Source organism: Cordyceps fumosorosea (genome assembly GCF_001636725.1).
Source record: "Cordyceps fumosorosea ARSEF 2679 chromosome Unknown scaffold_19, whole genome shotgun sequence".
NCBI lineage: Eukaryota > Fungi > Ascomycota > Sordariomycetes > Hypocreales > Cordycipitaceae > Cordyceps > Cordyceps fumosorosea.
The window spans coordinates 198,084-219,454 of NW_017387319.1; the positions used below are offsets into that span (position 1 = coordinate 198,084).

Below are 21,371 nucleotides of genomic sequence, written 5' to 3' on the forward strand. Positions count from 1 at the left end.
TATCAGAAATCATGGCATTTGGGGTGTTTCTGCTAGCTGAGCTGTCTCCTCCGGCGCGTTAGTTGCCCACCGATCCACTGTAGCTTCGGCTGCCAAACTGTGATAGCGTGGATTTATTAGCGGCTGGTCCCACGCGCCAGCACCTTCTGCAGACGCTTAGCAGGGTACAAGAAGGTTACTTCATCACTGCCGTGGTTACATCGATCTTCTCCGTATCCATCTAGTACTCCCTATGATTCTTCCCGTCTCGACGTCTCTGCCCATCAACCCAAAGATGCCGCTACTTTTTTTCTGGTCTTCCTGATTCATCCCATAACTTCTTGTCCTCATCTACTTGCATACCCACCATCCTCTTCTTCTCTTCCGCTGCCTTTTTTTTCTTTTCCTTCCCCTCTTCTTTCATCAAGGACACTCCCTCTACGGATCGCCTCCAACGCCGCGCCTCCCTCTCTCTCTGTCCGACTCACTCAGACACGCCACCCCTCGTCCTCTGTGACGTTGACCACTCCGGCGACTTGCCGCCCACAAACACAAACCTTCGTCCCTCGCCAGCTGCTGCGCATCCTCCATCTCCCCCGACTCTTTATCACGCTGAGATTCCATCACCAGCGCTCTTAATTCTTTCCTTTTCTGTTTTCTTCTTCTCTTCTCTTCGTTCGCTCGCCCACAGCTCCCCTTTGCTGTACCCACCGAACCGCATGATCGTTCTGCGATACCCTGCCTCGACTGCGCTTCTGACGTGCTGCTCGTCTCCTCTCTCCTCGCTGCTGTAGGCTCTTCGAAGCCATGGCTCGTGCCCCTCGGCGCGGAATTCAACTTGGCCATCGCCGTCGCGTCGAGGACGAGGGTGATGATCAATGCCGTCCCGACGGTCTCGACGCAGATGACGACTCCCTGACGGACGGGACCATGGCCACCGACGACCATGATGCTGCCGACAGCGACACCAGTAACATCGAAGAGGCATCTCCCACACCTGGCCCTGCGCAGCATGCCTCGAATGGATCTGTCATGCCACACCAAAAGCGCCCCGCCAAATCCACGCTCCCTCCGGCTCCTGCCGCCGCGCAGGCTGCATCTATCGCGAGTCCACCCGCCGACAGCCAGAAAGAGCCGCAGCAGACACGGGCACAAGCCAATGATGCTGTGCTGTCACCGCCCAGATCTCCATCCGCACCCGTCATTGTCAGCTCTGCCTCGGCTATGAAGCCTTCCAGTCGTGCCGCAAATACCCAACGCCAATATGCCCAACGCAATAACGAAAATGATGACTACAACCGCCGCCGAGACCAAGACCCTGCCTTTGTCCCCAACAGAGGCGCTTTCATCATGCACGACTCCAGACAGGCTCCAGGGCCCTCGGGTAGCGCCTTTCGCACCTTTGGTCGTGGCCGAGGACGAGGTGGCCGTGGTGGTTTTGTCGGCAATACCTATGGCCGTCTTGGGTATGTGTGCCCCCTTCACATCGCTTGCTTGATCGTATAGACGCCCCATGCTAACCATGCTTATGATAGTCCCATGTATCCGCAAGACCCTACAACGAACTCGCCCTGGCCACATGACATGCACGATGCCATGTCTCTCCCGCCACGCTCCCGGCAATCCCGTCAAGTATCCATGGACGAGGGTCCGCCCAACGGCAACGGCTTCATTCCGACGTGCAAGGAGAGCGACACACCCATCAACCGAACTCTCTCCACGGAAAAGCACGTAGGAAACGTTCAACTCCGCGTCTACCTCCCCTACATGGAGACGCCCACTGTATACTCCGGCATCCAGATGAAACAGTACACCAAGCTCCCGGATCACCGACCGCCGCTGCGTAGGGATAAACCAGTTCGCATCTCACTTCCTGATAGGGGCCCCAAATACATTTATCCCGCTTTGGACCGATCATTCGAATTCATCCCCAGGGCTCTTCGGCCCAATCAGCAGCACCGTGTCCGCGGCAAGCCGAGATCCGGTTTTGGCTCCGTGGGTGGCTTCTCCCGCCGGACCAGCAACTTTGGTGGCAGCTTCATGGGTAGCATGTACTCTCCCAGCCTGAACCTCAGCCGTCGCTCGTCTATTGTCAACGAGAGAGAATTTATGTTCTCGCCGACTGGTTCTGTCGTTTCTCGCGCACCGCATGGAGGAGACAGGCCTGTCGTTCGTCTCCCTCCTGCTCGAATTGAAATGATGCCAGACATTGGCAGCCAGTTTGGACCCCCGATGCCCATGCCCATGCCCATGCCAATGCCAATGCCCATGCCAATGCCTATGGCTGTGCCCATGCCCATGCAGGAAATGCCACCCAGCCGAGTGGATGGCAGCTCGATGGACAACTCATCGCCCGCACTGCCCATACATCAACCTCGGCCCCAGAAGAACATTTCCGTGGCCCATATTGAGTCACCCGGTATGCCGCAAAGCGGTCAGCCTTTCCAACAAGCCTTCCACCAGCAAGTTCCGGTACAGGTCGGCGGTGGTTACCAGCCAGACGGCCACTCGAGACGACAGTCACACTCGCAGCGTATATCCGGTACGCCGCTATCGCATATTCCGGAGCGACCTGCAAATGCTGCGCCATTTAACGGCAGCCCATATCCCCAGCAAGGTTACTATCAAGGCCCGCCCCAGCCTGTTCAATCCAGCCAGCAAGGCTACTATTACCAGGGTGGTTACGCCGGAGCTGGTATGAATGGACAAGCAAGCGGCTACCCTTCAAATGTGCCAAGCCCCATGGTCAACTACGCGATGCAGGGCCAGATGGAACAGCAATCAAGCCAGACGAGGGGCGCTGCCGGATCGAGCAATCTCGTTGCACAGGAGGCCAACGGCATGGTTTACTACTTTGACCCTTCGCAGATGCAGCCACCGACCACCTACCCCTCTTACCCACCGACGCAGACCTATCCTACGAGCTCCATGGGCGTGCACGGAATGATGACACCTAGCCCCGATACCTTCTACTACTCTCAACCCGCCCCGGGTATGGTTTACTACCCACAGTAGGATTGTGAAAAAGCTGGCGGAGAAATTATACTCCCTTATCCTCCGTCTTACGGCATTGTGTTCTTTTGACATGGTTTCATGGAATTTTTGGACTATAGCATTGGGCGTGCATCGATGCATCGTCTCCTTTCTTCGCTCTGTCCCTGACGGAGGTTGGATGGACCCAAAACAACTGATTGACATTTTGACTTGGCAAAGGGGGCAGACCCAGCGTGCTTGAGCTTTCCTGATTTTTATCATTTCTATCTTCATTCTCCTTTATCGGTCGTCATCGATCCCCGACTCTTCCTCGTCTCATTGATTTTCCTTTTCACCTTTTCTTCCTTGTTTCCTCACCACATTAGCCAGCTTTGCCGCCGATTTTTCATACAGCCTACGGGCGACTTTACTGCTTTCTGCTGCGGGCCAGCTCCGCCTAATTCGACGCTCTTGGATTCCCCTTACCTGTTTAACGGCCCCCTCTGCACTTTACTGCGACTTTTCATCTCTGGTCCCCTTTGTTCTGCCGACTGCTTGGCGTTGAGCTTGCAACGACGCCCGGCATGGCCATGTGTTTTATTGCGTAAGCTTTTTCTCTGTTGATGGTTCATTTTGTGGAAGGAACAGTGAAGAGAGAGCCTGATGGTGCAAAAAAAAGGCAATTTGCCGGCTGCTCTGTTACTGCGAAGGCTGGGCCTATCTTTCTGTCTGGATGATTGACATGGACTTGGCATTGATGCGGGATGAGGGCCGGATGCCCGGCTTTTGTTTTCTTCTCCCTTGTTCTTCTTGTATCCTCCTTGTCTCCCGACGTCTTTCCTTTTGCCTTGATACACTTTTTTATTTTATTTTACTTTTTCATGGTAGCGGTGTTGGTGGTGTTTTGACGGATATGGATATTTCTTCCTTGTTGTTTTAGGGGCCAAAAGCACTCCGTCTTTTCCTCACTTGTCTTGCGGATGTGACTGTTGAATGTGTGATTTCTGCATACTTTCCGTGATTGAAATCAATCGGGCAAGATAACTCGTGATGTAGCCAGCAACTCCACAGACGACATGACGATCCTACCTCTAGCAGCCCCGTCCCATCACGGCTGACCCAACCGAGCGAGACCAAGTGAAGGAACGTGTCCACCCAAAACCCAGTCCCTGATAACTATGTACCTTCCCCAGTTTACCAATTTTGATACGACATCGGCTCACGAATCCCACGATGACCCCCTCCCATGCCAAGCCGGCCCAGCCCCCTCCCCCTCCCACACAGTAACTAATCAGTAACGAACTAACCAGCTCTTCCTCCCCCGCCCGGTTATCTATCTGTTGACAACGAGAAGCTTTACTCAAACCTCCGGAACACGTCTTTGCCCTGTACGATGACGGAGCGTGGGCACGCAAAACATTGTCGGGCACCTCTCTCTCTCTCTCTCTCGGATACTGATAGCCTTACCTCGCTCTCCGGCTCCTGCTTGCTTTTTCCCCCTCCTTTCGGCTTCCTTCCCCGCATCATGGTTCAACGCTGATCCCGCAACGCCTGCGGCGGCTAATAGGAAAAACAATGCAACTAATACTTATTAGAAGCAACGAACGCCACGATTTTTTAACCCGAGCGAATCTGCAATGCCGATGCGTACAGATATAAAGTAATGTCATCATCCTCCCCTCCCCTTGGCAGATATATTTGCTCATTCTTGTGCCCCCCCCCCCCCTCCCCTACTTCCCCGCATGGGTTCCGTTTCCGACATCTTGTGATTTCGCATCTACCCGGAGAAGCCCTTGACCGATTTACTGCACGCCATCACACCACCACGCCGTACACAGTATACATTATATTATCGTTACCCAATCCCACCCCCTCGTGCGTTTTGTGCTGCTGCCACCAGCCCATTTTGTGACGCCCTCTCCAAATACCAATGCGCACATAAACTCCCTCGGCCCTCCTTTTCATCTTCCCTTTGCCCCCCTGTCTCGGACTTTTATCCTGCCTTTGTTCATTCTCCGGACCTGACCCTATATATTTACAAAGACATAAACATATATATACACCGAAGCTACAAAATGGCAGACCTACCCGCGCAGCACCCCACGCTATCGCTGCACCTCGCCGACGACGCCCTCACCCCGCTCATCACCTCCTCGCGCTCGCGCTCGGCCCGCGCGTCGCTCACCGCGCTGACCACCTCGGCGCTGACCGGCCGCGCGGCCGCGCACCGCGTCGGCATGGGCGCCGTCGAGCGCATCGTCGTCGAGTACCCGCCGCCCGCCGCCGCCGCCGTCGTCCTGCAGTCGTACATGCACCCGCCGCCGGAAGAGGGGCCGGTCGGCAAGGGCGAGGAGGGAAAGGCGCCGCCGCCGCCGAGGTTGGTCGGGTTGGTCGTGGCGAAGAGTCCGCAGGATGCGCGGGAGGCGCAGACGGCGGCGGCGAGACTGGAGAGGGTCGGACGGGAGTTTCAGAGTCGGTGGAGCAGCAGCAGCAGCAGCAGCAGCAGCAGCAGCAGCGGGCCGGACACATCTTGAAGCTTTGTTCTATTTTTACTTTTCACCTTGGATTTCTTATTCTTCTTCGGTTTGGGGCTAAAGGGAGCGCATACATGGGCATTTCTTCGAGGTATTCTGAGGGGGGCTGTTCTTTGGGGATTACATGGCTTGGGAGTTGTGGGTGCTATCAAAATCATTCGCGGTTGCGTTTGAGTTCTATACGACTACGGATATGCATTTAATTTACGTGACAATATCGACAATGATGACGTTTCTTTGTATTCACCGACCAGTGTACGTACGTGACTCGTGCACCAGTATGAGACATTGGTGTCATGTAAAGGGCCTGCCTGTTTCCAGATGGAAGCTATCAGCCGCAGAATGACAAGGCTGTCAGAATAGGACAAGCTTTCAGAATAGAATAAGTCGTCAATTTGTTAACCTTTTTTTATATGCCTGTAATTAAATATTTGAACAACACGTAAAAGTTTGCTGTGCAGGATTTTCTCGAATTTACGGATACAAGTTCGAAATCTCGCGCGCCGGTGTTGAACTCGCCCCTGCCGAACCAGTCCGTCATTTTGCATCATAATAAAGCTATGTGACAAATAAACTCCATCGCTCCTGGCCTGGGCTTTGATGCTAAAAGTGTATGAATAGAGCCGTTGTGGGCTTCATGAGCATGAATCGGCTCGGCTCAGACGCGAACCCGACTTATTACTGGACAGATCAGCGTTCATTTTCCTCCCAGTCGCACTCGCTAGCTTGACAAACATGTGGTATTGTGTGTCACTTCTTCCACAGTGGTACACGCACAGTGACGTCTCAGATTATGCATTCATGGTGCCTCGCGCTCATGAGTTACATGCATGATGGCACGAGAACTTGCGCACCAGACTAAGATGGAAAAGTTCAGACCAACTAGTTAGGCGTTGATAGAGTTAATGAATCCGACCGCGTCAAAAAGTGTGTTGCTCGTTTATTAGTCAGGGACGGGGCCAATAGCGACAGCAGTACCATTACTAGATCCAGATGATGACGTGATGAGTTTGAGTTTTGCTGCTTGGGATTCCTCGAGCGTATCGCAGGGTAGGTTGGCCAACCAAAGGACGCGATGTCGGCATCATCATTAGTCTGTTCAGACGATTGAATATTATCATACAGATAAGTGGTTGAATCAATATGTCTATCTCGACTTTTCCTGTAGTTCCCCTCCCTCTCTCAGGTCGGTGATGGCGGCGGCGGCGGAAGTATGCTCAGGGTACCGTAAATAAGGGTTGAGACATACTCGGGTACAGTGCCAGGATAGTCCCCATACGGCGCGGCTGATTCGCTCGACCAAGCAGAACCCTTATTCATGGGTAAGTACCTACCTACTCCGTCGTAGCTGTAGGTACTTGTGCAAGTTGGCTTGGTTAGTTGGTTACCTCAAAAGTTGAAGGTGCGCCACGCTAAAATACAATACCCACCCCCGCACGATTCGTGATTGCGAGTGCTGATAGCTGCCTAGGGGGCGAATGAACATCCGTGCGAGAGAATGAGCTGGAAAGACAATTACGAGCCCGTAGATTCCGGAATCCGCCATCCGGGACAGCGGGCTGATAAATACAACATTGCAGGCAAGCTTGGCAGGCAAGCTGGTTGATTCGGCTTGATGCTTCAGGTGGCACGCATCATTTGTCTCTGCCTGCTCCAATCGGCCTGATTTGGCCTGGCTTGCGGGACGGCTGGGGCGAGACAGAAGGAAGTGCGGGCCAGACCAGGGTTCACATTGGAGAGGTAGTGACAAAACAGCGGCCTGTATTCACCATTTCCGTGGCCTGCACTGCACTGCTACACTGTCTGTACACAAGGTTTGCGGCGCAGTGCAGGCGGCGTGGCGATGTGGAAGCAACTCATCACAATCACACTGCCGACTCGGTTGCCTGTAAAACAGCATCAAGGACACGCAATCCCACTGAATTTGCTCAAAAATCACGGCAAGTATCACTAATAGAAAGGATACCTATCTAGGTACCTAAGTATGTACATTGGCAACAGCATGGAAGCACCGGAAAAACTCACAGTGACAACCCCTCCCCTGCTGAGCCCTGAATCGCCCAAACACTGGCCACCTGTAGCAGACAGACCCTTGCGACTTTCCTGGCCACTGCACCACCGCAGGCTTGCTTCTGCCTGTACAAAGATCCCGTGCTCCTCTTTTCTCGGCCTCCGCCTCTCCCCCAAACTCATGCGCCCTCTCCCCTCTTCATCTCCTCGCTCCTCTTCATCACCGCCTCTCTGTTTTGTTATCCCAGTATCCATCGATCACTTCCTCGCCAACATCAGCACGCTGCCCAGGGCTGTGGGATCAAGTCCTTGAAACTCTAAACACCCATCTCTCTGATTTTCTGCCCGGCCGAACCGTGTCGGGAGCTTCAAGGTACGTCAGTCGCTGACGCACGCTGCCACAGCGCCTGCATTCGTCTTAGTGGCAAGCCGGCCCGCTTCACTGTGGCCTAGTCGCCTCACTTCACCTCACCTCACCCCAACCCGCCGGCACCACCACCTCTCCATCCTCTCTCCATCATCAAACTGACAACATCTTGACATAGTCCATCCACAACTATGTCGGCCACGCATGTCGGTCCCGACGCCATGGTCACCGTCAAGGTGACCTATGACGGTACTACCCGCCGAGTCAAGATGCCTCTGCGTGAGATGGTGCCCAGAGTTCTTGAGGAGCATGTACGTTTTCTCTCCCCGACCGGCCGACTGGTGGCTACGTTTGTGAATCCTGCGCTCGTTTTGCAGGAATCTTGGATGCGTTCTAGCCGAGCCGCCTGGCTGATCGTCCTCCCTGCTAACACTGCCTAGATCCGAACGTTCCTGCACGTTCCCGTTGACCGCAAGGCCATGATTGAGAGATACTCCGACTCGGCCGGATCATTTGTACTCCTCGATTCCGCAAATCTATCAGTCTACAAGCAGCTCTACCGCGCCGCCAAGGCAAAATCCAAGCTTAAGCTCCGTGTCACATTGGTCGAGGACCCCGAGCAGGCTCCTAAGCCCTCTTCCAACGACCAAATCCCAGAACCCGTCCAGGCTACTGAGTCAGAGAAGAAGCCAGATGTCCAGCCAGAGATCCAGCAGCCCGAATCGCAGCCTCAGACGAGTCTACCTCTGCTCACCTCTTATCCCAGCATGTCAAAGCAGTACGACCCGACGCTACTTGCCAAGGCCGCCAAAATGGTCAACAATCGCGAGGAGCTCCGCAAAGACTTTGAAAGCCGTCTCAGCTGCCTCATGAGCCGCCAATCTCTCAACTCCACCTCTCCGGACACGTCCTCATCGCCTCCGAGTGAGTCTACAACGTCCACCTTCGCCGTTTGTTGCAACCGCTGCAGCAGGACCATCCATGACGCCCACTACCATTGCTCTACTTGCGACGACGGCGACTACGACGTCTGCCAGGGTTGCATTGATCTCGGCCTTACTTGCAAGAGCGACACTCACTGGCTGATCAAGCGTTCCATTGTTGATGGCACCATCGTCAAGAGCAGCACTGAGAAACTCTCCCCCAAACCCAAGCCCAAGGCCGCCAAGGAGGAGCCCAAAATTCAGCCTGCCTTGTATTCCAGATACATTTCCCCCTCTGTGTCGTATGAGGTACCGCGTCCGGCTAGATCGCCTGCCTTCGTTGATCTTGCTCCACCGCCTTCCTTCTTTGCTCGCCCACCAATTGAACCATCGGCAATGATTGGCCTCGGCACAAGTGACTTTCCGTTTCCCCTCGGAAACACACGCACCTGCAACGCTTGCCTCGTTCGTATGTCTCCCCTGCTACATATACCCTGCCTTGATTCTGAGACTAATAGACGCTAGAACATGCCGAGTTCAAGTTCCTTCACTGCCAGCAGTGCGAGGACTTTGACCTTTGCGAAAGCTGCTTCTCGTCGGATAGTCATGGCCACCATCCTATGCACGGCTTTGCGCCAGCCGTTCCAGGCACCAAAATGGCCGACAACATCATCGCCCGTATGGCTCCCGGCAGAAACTGCTTACATTTGGCCATCTGCGACGGCTGCAACCAGAACATACATGGTGTTCGACACAAGTGTCTCGACTGCCCTGATTGGGACTATTGCAGCAACTGCGTTGAGAATGCGAGCTTCATTCATCCTCACCATCGCTTTGCTGCTCTGTATGAGCCTCTCGACCTGCCTCACTACTGTTCCGAGGAGGGTGATACTCTGCAAGTTACACACATGGGCATCTGCTGCGACGGCCCCCTCTGCTCGTCCTCTGCAGCCTGGCCCTCCTATATCACTGGAACACGTTACAAGTGTGCCATTTGCCCTGACCTCGACTTCTGTGCCAACTGCGAGGCCAGCCCTGCCAACAATCACAACAAGACGCACCCTCTGATCAAGTTCAAGACTGCCGTCCGCCATGTCAGCGTTACGACTACTGGAGAGCACCAGGACGGCAGACAGCTGCAGCCGATGGGTGATCGATTCGAGACTCACTCCCAGCCCTCCACTAACACTAACTCGGTCAACCCCGTGCAGACCGTAGTTGACGTGAAACCCGAGGAGCCCGAGGAGACCATCAAGCCCGAGGTGAAGACGGAAGAACCCCTCGTTCAGTTAGACGATATTCCTCAGACTAAGGAGGAAGCTCAGAAAACTATTCAGGAAGAGCAGCTCAAGGCTTGCTTCGTTCGTGAGAGCGTGTCTGATGGCACCATCTATGGTCTGAACCATGTCTTTGAGCAGACATGGACACTCCGCAACGATGGAAACGTACCGTGGCCTGCTGGCTGCGTCGTCAAGTTCTCTGGTGGCGATTACATGGGCCACGTTGATTCGACCCACCCCACCGGTATCTCTGACCTCGTATCGGCGTCTCAGTCCACTGTCTGCTACTCGCAGCTTGCCCCAGGCCAAGAATTCCAGTTCACTGTGCTCCTGCGCACTCCTACACGCGCCGGCAAATTTATTTCATACTGGCGTCTGTGCACCGAGGACGGTTACCGATTCGGTGAGCGCATGTGGTGTGAGGTTCAGGCCCGGTCGGTCAAGGCCGCTCCCGCCACTCCGGTCCTTGAAGAAGAAGTTGAGGATGAGGAGGAGAAGGTGCAGGAGACCGACAAGATGGAGCAGTCACAAGCCAGCAGCACCATTGTCTTCCCCAAGCTCGAGGCGGAGTCCCCCATCGCCAGCGTGCACGAGGAGGCGAAGCGAGAACACGCTTCCCATACGGTCTCTCTCGTTGCCAGTCCCGTCGCCAGCCCTACCACAAAGTCGTACCTGGAGTGGGATGGCTCCGATGACGGTTTCATGACTGACGAGGAGTATGATATCCTCGATGCTTCGGATGAGGAGTACCTCGAGGAGCAGCATCGCAAGATGGTGAAGGAGTAATTAGGTGGTTGCAGCGCAAGGACGAGTTGCTGCCGGTGTTTTGGGCACACTGTTTGTAATCTGGCTCATGTACTCTTTTTGTTTGAGTGAATTGCTCTGCGTTTGTTTCTTCCGCCTTTTTCCATTTCGAGGCCCTTATGCATAGGCTTAGGGGCGCATTCTGCTATTTAAATTCAGTTCAGACTAGGAAAGAAATTGACACAACAACCTATCGAGTTCTGGTTGCGCTAGTGTTGTGCGATGGTTTGTTCTATCACAAGACATGACCAACCTGTAAGTGAGGTGGTAAATGCATTTAAGAAAGCCGGTATAAACTAGGCGAAGGCGATGATTCTGTAGAATGGCGTATTGGATCTACGTGCCACCCTGGATGTTGAGACTTATACCATGGCTCCGAATTATTGACGGTACCTACGCCCAGCTCTCGATTCCTCTTTCTTTCCAGGCTCCCAAGCTGAAGCTTCAGGGTAGTAGTTACCACACGGCAATGTTGAAAGCAACATGTCAGATGAGCGTCTCCCCACGTTCTGATGCCTGAGGCTGCAAGTGCGGAAGTGGAGAGTGGGTCCTGTAGGGCGGGCGTTGCTGCGTGTTCGTTTGTTCGGTTCGCACTGGGCTGATTCGCACTGGGCACTTCAAGCTGCCGTTCACGTTTTTTTATAGGTGATTTAGAAGGTCGACGGCCCCCCCGTGGCTGCCCTTCCTTTTTTTTCTCTCACCACCCACCCGCCCAACTCCCTCCCAACGGCTGGTCCTGTTTTTTTTTTTTGCCGCCGAAGGGCCATCACAACGACCACAAGAGATAGCCGCTTGTGCACCCCGGTGGATTCTCTTTCATCACGGGCCAGCTGATTCCACATGCATCGATCTCTGTAACACAACAGTTGTTCCTTTCTTTTTCTTTCTGCATCCAGGGGCCTCCCGTTGATTTCACGTTGATAGTCTGTGGTGCTGTAGCAACCCGCTGTCTCCCCCCTGTGGACATCAAGTCTGGGGCAAACGCACGCACCGGTTCTCTGTGATTTTTTTTCTGCAACTCGAACTAGGAACGCGACCCCTTCAACATCGCACCCGTGCGACGCGCATTTTCCATCGACGTCTCTTTTCTTCTGAGTTGCTCATCGCGCGTCACATTTCGTCATTTATATTTGCGAGGTTGCAAAGTCCGGTTCGCACTCAGCAACGCGCACTCGGCCCTCCCTCACGTCATGGTCACCTTCGCCTTACCCGGCGATGGCGATGCCGCGCCGGCCGCAAACGGCACACCACGAGCTCGCCCGCCGCTGCCCTTTGCGAAGCGCGCCTATGGCGCTTCGCCCTTTGCTAAGGCGGCGGCGCCGTCGAAGCACCTCGGCACTCCCCAGTCTGCGCCATCGCGCAGATTCTTCAACGACATGCCCTCCGCGTCACTCCACAAGAGCTCCATCTCGACGGCGCGGAATATCTTCCAGGCATCGGCAGTCGCGACCAGCCCGCCCTCGACCGCGTTCTTGCCGAACCTGCCACAGAGTACCATGAAGAGGGTCTTTGCCCCCGGCGCCACCCCCGAGCCATCGCGAGTCTACAGAGAATCAACAGCTAGTGCCGCGCCGCGCGGCATGGCAGCCAAGTCAACAGACAAGGACCTTTTCCCCATGCGCATCTCGTCGCCGCCGCGCGAGCTTACCGGCGAAGTCCTCGCTCGAAAGGTCCCCAAGGAATGGAACTCCAAGGGATCCATCTATGCCGATCAGTTCCTTGCCCATCTCTGCCCCCCCGATCTTGATGAGGAGCAGCGCAGGCAGTTCTTCTGCATTCTTGATCTCCGCCGCTTGAAATATGCCGCGAACGAGATTTTCGCGCGCAAAGATTGGAAGCTTAACGTCATCAACTTTGCCAAAGAATTCGAGAAGAGCAGAAGCATCATTCTGCTGCGCTACGGCCTCTACGAATTCCAAAACGTCAAGCCCTCCAAAGAAGTCCTGAAGAGATGGCGTCGCGAGCATGGCCTTCCTGAGCCAGAAGAGGATGAAGCGGAAGCACCAATTGCGACTCCTTCCAAGGCCGCTCCGTCGAAGAAGCGCAAGGCAGATGACGACTTGAGCAAGGACACAGCCGATAGCGATGCCAAGAGCTTTGGCAAGCGTCAAACTACCGACAAGGTTGGCCAGGAAGCTCCAGCCCCCATCGCGACGCCTCAGCCCGCTGGTAAGAACAAGCGCAAGGCCTCTGCTGGCGAAGAAGACCAACCCCTCAAGCGATCGACACCCTCTGCGACCAAGACCCTTTTCGAGAAGATTGCCAACAAGTCCACGGAAACTTCCACTACTCCCCGGCCGAACATGTTCGCGCCCAAGTCTGCCACTGGCAGTTCGGCTGGTGGTCTGGCTCGTTCAGTGTTCACCAACATCAAGGCTGGCGCTGGACAAGCCCCCGCTGGTACGGCCCCAGTGGGAGGAAGCAACATCTTTGGTTATTTGTCCGACGCTAGCTCGGCCAAGAACAGCGGAGTCGATGGTAGCGAAACTGATTCTGATTCTGATGAAAGCCCTGCTGCGGAACAGAGCGAAGACCAGAGCGGTGATGCTAGTGCAGTGGAAGAAGCAGCTCCGTCTACCGTTGCTGGCGACTCCACCCGCGAAAGTACACCAGCCCGCAGTTTGTTCGAGCGTGTAACCAAGGGCAGCGATGGTGAGCCTGTTCGTGCTCCCGAGGCTACCCAGTCTCCGCCTGAGACTTCGGCGCCTGCTGATAAGACCTGGAACCCCACCACTACACCTCTCAAGTTTGCTCCGTCTGGCGCGCAGGCCAACAACCCCTTTGGCGCTTCACAGCCCTCCGGAGGCTTTAATCCCTTTGCCAGTCATCCTTTTGGCGCCAAGTCAACCGCCACTGAGAAGCCTGCCCATACTGCTGCTGACCCTGGCAAAGATGGAGACGAGTCTGACAAGGAGAACGACTCTCAACCTGCCAAGAAGCGGGCATTTGACTTCAAGATTTCCAACCCTACCACGTCGACGGGACTGTTCGCAACCAAGCCTGCTGCTTCGCCTGCAGTTGCAGCTACGGAGCCGGCTAAGCCTGCTATGAATCTTTTTGGTGCTGGTGCTGCTAAGCCTGCGACCTCGACCTTGTTTGGTGGCGCGGCGAAAGACAAGGAGTCTGCTCCTGTGTTGCAGTCATCCACACTCTTTGGAGCTAAACCCTCTGAGCCTGCAAAGGCTGCCTCCACTGAGGCTCCGTCAACTATTACTGCCGCACCTCTCTTCGGCGCCCAGACCACGACTGCGGCTTCAACCCTCTTTGGCGGCGCTTCTACTGCTCCCTCCAAGCCGCTGTTTGGTGCCCCTGCCCCGAAGACTGACGCTCCTGCTGCAACTGCTGCTGCCACGGCGCCGCCGGCCTTTAGCTTTGGCGGCGCTTCTACTGCTCCCTCCAAGCCGCTGTTTGGTGCCCCTGCCCCGAAGACTGACGCTCCTGCTGCAACTGCTGCTGCCACGGCGCCGCCGGCCTTTAGCTTTGGCGGCGCTTCTACTGCTCCCTCCAAGCCGCTGTTTGGTGCCCCTGCCCCGAACACTGACGCTCCTGCTACAACTGCTGCTGCTGCGGCGCCGCCAACCTTTAGCTTCGGTGGCAACTCGAACTCGACTACTTTACAGACCGCTCCTGCAAAGCCTCTGTTCGCACCTAAGTCGCCCGAGGCCGCCAAGACCAACGCCGGGGCGTTATTTGGAAGCCCGATGAAGCAAGATGAGCAGTCCCCCGCCAAGAAGGGGTTCACTGCTGGAACCTCGTCTGCGCCCAGCTCTTTCACCTTTGGTGCATCCAGCGCGCCCTCTGTGAACCTGTTTGGTGGCGCTGTGGGCGGCAATACTACGACTAACGGCAACACGTCTGTTTCGTTCGGAGCTGCTCCCGCCACTAATACTGGCTCGAGCAGCTTTGGGTTTAGCTTTGCTGCTGGCGGCACTGGTACCACTGAGAGCACCAGTGCAGGTTCAAGTTTCAACAACCCCTTCGCCAGCAACAGCAAGCCTGCCGATCCACCAGCTGGCGGCATGTTCAACTTTGGTGGTAATGCGGGTGCCGTGGCATCGGGTCCGTCTGCAAGTTTTCAGTTTGGCGGGACGGGAGGCGCGTCTGCTCCTGATGGGGGAGGATCCACGTTCGGAGGCAGCAAACCGGCTTCTGGCAGCTCCACGCCCCTCTTTGGCGGCGCGTCTGCGGGTGGTGCTCCGGCCTTTAACTTCACAGCTGCCTCTCCCGCTCAGCCGCAGGGTGGCAACATGTTTGGCTCGAGCCAGGCCGCACCATCGTTTGGCGCCAGTCTGCAGCCTCCGATCGGTGGATCCTCTACCACCGGGACCAGTAAGTCTCGAATTCCGAACCGGAAAATCGCCCCGCTAAAGCGACGGCTGTAGACTCGCCGTTAAACCTGGGAGGAGGTTCGAGTCTGGCGACGACGCCAGCCGCGGGCACTCCGGAGCCCAGTGCTCAGGTCGAAGCGAATAAGGACGGAAACGAAGACGATGAGGGCGAGAAACACGAACAGATCAACCTTACAGAAGGGGCCGAATCGGAAGAGAAGACTGTGTATGAAGTACGGGCAAAGGCACTGGGCCATTTGTCACCTGAGGAACAATCGGGCGGCGATGACAAGGCCAAGACAAAGAGCCCATGGACAACAAAGGGAGTCGGAGCGCTGCGTGTGTTGAAGCACAAGGAGACGAATGTAGTGCGGCTGCTGCTTAGGGCTGAGCCGAGAGGCAATGTTGCCATCAACAGGGCATTGCTACCTAACGTCAGGTACAAGGCAGATGGAAAGTACGTGCGTGTGGTGACTTCGAATGAGACCGGCGATGGACTGGAGACTTGGATGTTCCAAGTCAAGACCAAGGAATCGGCCACGGCGCTGGCGGAAGCCTTGGAGGAACACAAGGTGCATAATAACACGGATGAATGATAATGGGCGTGTCGGGCATTGGATTTCATTTCGGTCCACGGACCCGGAAATAGCATTTCAAGACGGCTAGGTATTCAGCCGCAAGGAGAACAAAAAGGTATAGTAATTATTTTTCATTAAAAGGTTAGCATGAAAGGCGTTTTCTAGAGCATTGGCTTCTTCTTTACTTGTTATATTAGTGGGCAAAATCTGCCAAACCAGGGCGGCCTTCGTTAGCTGTTAGCTGTTCTGTTTATATTGTATAAGGTCCCTCAAAAAAGGGAAAATATATGCGTTTTGCTTTTGAAATAACTAGTTTCCTCTTCCTTGATTGTGACGTCTTGTAGAAATGTAGAAGTCCACTGGTAAACTCGCTATGGAGAGCATGCATGTACAGTATGTTGTTGAGGGGCTATCGAAGTTGCGCCTAAAAAGTGCCAGTTGAGATTCCCATCGCGGGGCAAGCTAGGCGCGTCGCGTTTCCGCAACCCGCAACGTTGACCAGCGACCCCGACGACACCGAGGACGACCCGCTGCAGCAGCCGACAAAATGCCACGGTAAGCACGAGACGAGCTTCGCGAAACGAAGAAAATTGCAGCACCTAACCGACCGGGTTTCGTCTCGTAGGGAGATTATCACGATACAAGCTGGACAGTGCGGCAACAGCAGTTAGTTTTGAACCCCCAACCGCGGCGAGGGGGAGAGCACGCATGCGCTGACAACATCGGACTCTGTGTGAAACAGTTGGGAGCCAGTTCTGGCAGCAGCTCTGCCAGGAACATGGCATCAGCCAAGACGGCAACCTCGAGGACTTTGCGACTGAGGGCGGCGACCGCAAGGACGTGTTTTACTACCAGAGCGACGACACGCGATACATTCCTCGGGCGATTCTGATTGACTTGGAGCCGAGGGTACAAACTCCTTTTCCACACCTAATTTTCTGCGAGGGAAACAAAAAGAAGGAAAACACATTGGAGGGACGCGGTTTCAGATTTGCTGACGAGCTGGGCAGGTCATCAACGGCATCCAAACAGGCCCGTATAGAAACATTTACAACCCGGAAAACTTTTACATTGGAAAGAATGGCGTCGGCGCGGCGAATAACTGGGGTGATGGCTACCAGAGCGGCGAGCAAGTGTATGATGAGATTCTGGAAATGATTGACCGCGAGGCCGACGGGAGCGATTCGTTAGAGGTACAGGACTGTCTTTCCTTGATTCTTGTCTGTATTTCTACTTGGGACAGGTCCGAAATGCTGACCATTTGCGGAAAAACAGGGCTTCATGATGCTGCACTCCATCGCCGGCGGCACCGGCTCTGGCCTCGGCTCGTTCCTGCTCGAGCGGCTCAACGACGCGTTCCCCAAGAAGATCGTGCAGACGTACTCCGTCTTCCCCGACACGACCAACGCCGGCGACGTGGTGGTGCACCCGTACAACAGCATCCTGTCGATGCGGCGCCTCACGCAAAACGCCGACTCGGTCGTCGTCCTCGACAACGGCGCGCTCTCGCGCATCGCCGCCGACCGTCTGCACGTCGAGAAGCCGTCCTTCCAGCAGACCAACCAGCTCGTGTCGACCGTCATGTCGGCCAGCACGACGACGCTGCGCTACCCGGGTTACATGCACAACGACCTGGTCAGCATCCTGGCGTCGCTGATCCCGACGCCGCGCTGCCACTTTTTGATGACGGCGTACACGCCCTTCACCGGCGACCAGGTGGAGCAGGCCAAGACGGTGCGCAAGACGACGGTGCTGGACGTGATGCGGCGCCTGCTGCAGCCCAAGAACCGCATGGTGTCGACGGTGCCGGCCAAGAAGAGCTGCTACATCTCAATCTTGAATGTGATTCAGGGCGAGGTGGACCCGACGGACGTGCACAAGAGCTTGTTAAGAATCAGGGAGCGCAAGTTGGCGACGTTTATCCCCTGGGGACCGGCGAGCATCCAGGTGGCGCTGACGAAGAGGAGCCCGTACATTCCGATGAGCCACCGGGTGAGCGGGCTGATGCTGGCCAACCACACCAGTATTGCTACGGTAAGTCCCCCCCCCTTTCCTTCTTTCTTTGTCTACCTTGCAATTGTCTAGAGGGCGAAACCGGACTGATGATGATGGTACCGTAGCTCTTTAGGCGCATCGTCAAGCAGTACGACGGCATGCGCAAGCGCAACGCCTTCATGGAGGGTTACAAGAAGACGGCGCCCTTCTCGGAGAACCTGCACGAGTTTGACGAGGCGCGGCAGGTGGTGGGCGACCTCATCGCCGAGTACGAGGCGGCCGAGGACCAGGACTACCTCAAGGGGGACACGGCGGAGCCGACGAGTGCGGACAATGACCGGCGGATGACCTAGCCTTGGTGCCAAGGTTTTCCTTTCCTTTCCTTGTTTTCTTTTGCTTTCCTCGCGCGTATTCTTTGTCAAGGGGTTGTTTTTCTAATGTGGTAACGAACTTGCACGCCTGTTGTGTGAGAAAATGGGCAACCGAATCGGCGTTTTTTTTAGAGTGTTTATGAATGGCATATGGATGGTCTCAATAAATTGAAAGAAACTATTACTCTGGACGCGAGATTGGACAGTACAGTGGCATGTGTAGCAGCTGGTCGGCGCCAGGTTGCTGACTTGTCGGACACGATTTGGCGGCTTGGTCTCCTGCTGGCCGAGAAAATCAGCCCCTTAATATTAAGATTTTACCCGAAGTTTACTTGGTACTTTTCCAACAATTTCTAGAACAATTGTGCTCTTGCTTTATAGCCTTGGCCGCAATGGACGGCGGTGATATCATTCTGTGGAGATGGTCCTCGACATCTGGATCTCAGATTGCCCACGTCGGAGAAGACGCTCCGAGTGTCCAGTACAGCATGTCTCAAGAAAGACATCACAATTGTTGTTTAAATGGGTTGACGGGTATCCAATATTATACGGTGGGCATTTTTTCAACGTCAAGATGACGAAGGCCTCAAACCAATTTTGTGGGGGGCTTTACGTCAGACAGCGACATCACCGACATGTATAAGAACATCTCGGTCAACTTGCAAGAGCACAAGACGAGCAAAGCCAACCTACACGGAAATCATCCACGCCAAAACTAAACCCACATCAACCTTGTACGTACGTACGGAACCGCCTACGTCAACGAGGCTTCGCAACGCCCCAAGAACCACGTCGCTGACCAGACGCAAGCAGACAACCCATTCCACTTGCTACAATGCCCGAGTCCAAGGCTGAGCAGATCGACCGCGCGCAGGCCAACCTGCCGCTTCCCGAGGATCCCCCACGGGCACCGGACACCAACTCGGCGGACGCGAGCGCGGTCAACGTCGGCAGCGGTCGTGTCAGCGGTACTTCGGACGCCGCCTCGACGACGGGACTGCGCGGGGCGGCCACCAAGAGAAGCGAGGACGCCGACATGGCGAGCGTCGGACGGCAAGGCGTCGAGGGTCTGTCGCGGCCGCCCAAGGATGCGGCGTCGAAATAGCTTGTTCACGGTGTGACTTGTCCTTGCACTGTTCTGAGATGTATACAGATGGGTAACGCACGTTCGGTCATAGGGCCAAAAAAAAAAAGAAATCGGAAAATAGCATAAAGAAAAACACGAAAACAGAAACAAAAATAAATTGATTGTTTACTACAAGATTCCAAAATGCCAGTGTTTACCCTTGCAGGACCGAGATGACATGGTGATTGTTAATGGCTTCACCCAAAATCATTCACCCAGATCCACCTTCAGAGTGCCACCTTTTTTCACAACCCCACATCGCTGCGAGCTCCTCGAATCTTCAACTCCAAAAATCAAGCCAAGCTCTCCCTCCACCTTGGCCTCTTCTCTCAGCTTTGTACCACCACTTCTCTCTTCCATCCCTCCTGCCCTCAGTCCATGCACCGCCTCCTCTTCCGCCGCGCCTTCTCCACCAGCATCGCCACCACCACAACCATCACCACCGCATCGCGAACCATGGCCACCGCCGCCGCCGCCGTCGAGTCGGCCTCCAAGCGCCTCAAGACCGGTGACGAGGGCAGCGGCCTGCTCATCGGCACCCACAGCGGGCACTTCCACGCCGACGAGGCCCTCGCCGTGCACATGCTCCGCCAGCTGCCCGCCTACGCCTCCGCCTCCCTCGTCCGCACGCGCGACCCCGCAACCCTCGCCGGCTGCCACACCGTCGTCGACGTCGGCGGCGAGTACGACGCCGCCCGCCACCGCTACGACCACCACCAGCGCGGCTTCACCACCACCTTTCCCGGCCGCGCCACTAAGCTGTCCTCCGCCGGGCTCGTCTTCCTCCACTTTGGCCGCGCCATCATCGCCCAGCGCCTGCAACAACAACGACAACCTTCTCCTTCCCCTTCCCCTCCCCCCCCCTCCTCCTCCGGCTGGAGAGGCGCTTCTCCGACGGCGGGTTTCACCTCGGCGCGCTGGTCGGCCGCCTGAACTCCAGCTGGAACGACCCGGTGCCCGCGGACGACACGCCCGAGGCGGCGCAGCGCCGCGAGGACGAGCGCTTCCTGGCGGCGAGCCGCCGCATCGGCGAGGAGTTTGACCGCGAGGTCGACTACTACGCGTCCGCGTGGCTGCCCGCGCGCGCCGTCGTCCAGGTCGCCTTTGCCAAGCGCGCCGAGTTTGACGCGCAGGGCCGCGTGCTCATCCTCGAGGGCCAGAGCGTGCCCTGGAAGGACCACCTCTACACCCTCGAGAAGGAGGGCGGCGATGGCGCCGGCAAGGTGCTGTACGTGCTCTACCAGGAGAAGCCCGAGCCGGGCGCCAAGTGGCGCGTGCAGTGCGTGCCCGAGTCCAAGGACTCGTTCGTCAGCCGCAAGCCCCTGCCGGAGGCCTGGCGCGGCTTCAGGGACGCCGAGCTTGATGGCATCGCTGGCGTCGAGGGTTGCGTGTTTGTCCACGCCGCCGGCTTCATCGGCGGTAACAAGACGTTTGAGGGCGCCAAGGCCATGGTGACCAAGGCCCTCGCCGTATAGGCGGGGTATAGTGGTTGTTTATAATGAAAAAACGAAACAGCAAAACAAGGCTCAATAAAAAAATCACACCGTTGGATTCTGATTTATTAGGTTTTGTTCTACGCATATCGGGAAAGGCACAGGATGGAATTGCCAAGATAGTACAAGGCAGAGATGGAGAACAAGGCAAAGGCACTTTTGGGTTTGCGAGACAAGTTATCGGTCAACTACAACTGCAAAGTGCATCGAACCTTCGTGTTGACGAGCAAAAGTACAGAGTAATCGATCCTTACCAACAGGCGACAAACTCGGCCCCTTGCGTGACAAAACCTCCCATTGCTTTCTTTCCTCGTACATGATGATTCTCCTGTTTCCCCCCCCTCGCGCATTTTCCGTCATGGAGCCAGCCAGTAGTCGCTCACGCACTGCAGTACGCAAAGGCGACCAAGACCCTTGCGCACAGGAAAGACAGTAGATAAATAAACAAAAAACGACCCGAGCAAACAAAAGAAAGATGCAGAGAGGGGCCACCGTTCGTGAGCGCACAATCAAATTGCTTGTGTAGATGAGCCTCCAAAAAAATAAAGTAAAAACGAAACGCCAGCACTGTGCAGCAAAACGTGGTAAATAACATATTGAGAGAGAAGAG

General features: G+C 55.6%; 5 protein-coding genes across 5 annotated transcripts; all 5 read left to right on the plus strand.

Annotated features, from left to right (window-relative positions):
- Positions 1-786: 786 nt before the first annotated feature.
- Positions 787-2,994, plus strand: ISF_06947 (CASC3/Barentsz domain-containing protein; the record flags this gene model as incomplete). The annotated part of the gene is made up of 2 exons (XM_018850551.1): positions 787-1,445; positions 1,515-2,994. The coding sequence occupies 2 exons, from the start codon at positions 787-789 to the stop codon at positions 2,992-2,994; spliced, it is 2,139 nt and encodes a 712-aa protein (XP_018702196.1).
- A 2,033-nt stretch (positions 2,995-5,027) lies between these two features.
- ISF_06948 (hypothetical protein) lies at positions 5,028-5,486 on the plus strand (the record flags this gene model as incomplete). Its single annotated transcript, XM_018850552.1, has 1 exon — positions 5,028-5,486. One exon carries the CDS (start codon positions 5,028-5,030, stop codon positions 5,484-5,486), a length of 459 nt encoding a protein of 152 aa, XP_018702197.1.
- A 2,568-nt stretch (positions 5,487-8,054) lies between these two features.
- ISF_06949 (ZZ type zinc finger domain protein) lies at positions 8,055-10,852 on the plus strand (the record flags this gene model as incomplete). The annotated part of the gene is made up of 3 exons (XM_018850553.1): positions 8,055-8,174; positions 8,304-9,255; positions 9,312-10,852. The coding sequence occupies 3 exons, from the start codon at positions 8,055-8,057 to the stop codon at positions 10,850-10,852; spliced, it is 2,613 nt and encodes an 870-aa protein (XP_018702198.1).
- A 1,208-nt stretch (positions 10,853-12,060) lies between these two features.
- On the plus strand, positions 12,061-18,124 carry ISF_06950 (Tubulin; the record flags this gene model as incomplete). The annotated part of the gene is made up of 8 exons (XM_018850554.1): positions 12,061-15,199; positions 15,253-15,770; positions 16,121-16,169; positions 16,215-16,331; positions 16,519-16,685; positions 16,787-16,969; positions 17,052-17,810; positions 17,897-18,124. The coding sequence occupies 8 exons, from the start codon at positions 12,061-12,063 to the stop codon at positions 18,122-18,124; spliced, it is 5,160 nt and encodes a 1,719-aa protein (XP_018702199.1).
- An 853-nt stretch (positions 18,125-18,977) lies between these two features.
- Positions 18,978-20,743, plus strand: ISF_06951 (MYG1 protein; the record flags this gene model as incomplete). The annotated part of the gene is made up of 3 exons (XM_018850555.1): positions 18,978-19,209; positions 19,567-20,045; positions 20,150-20,743. 3 exons carry the CDS (start codon positions 18,978-18,980, stop codon positions 20,741-20,743), a joined length of 1,305 nt encoding a protein of 434 aa, XP_018702200.1.
- Between the last annotated feature and the right edge of the window lie 628 nt (positions 20,744-21,371).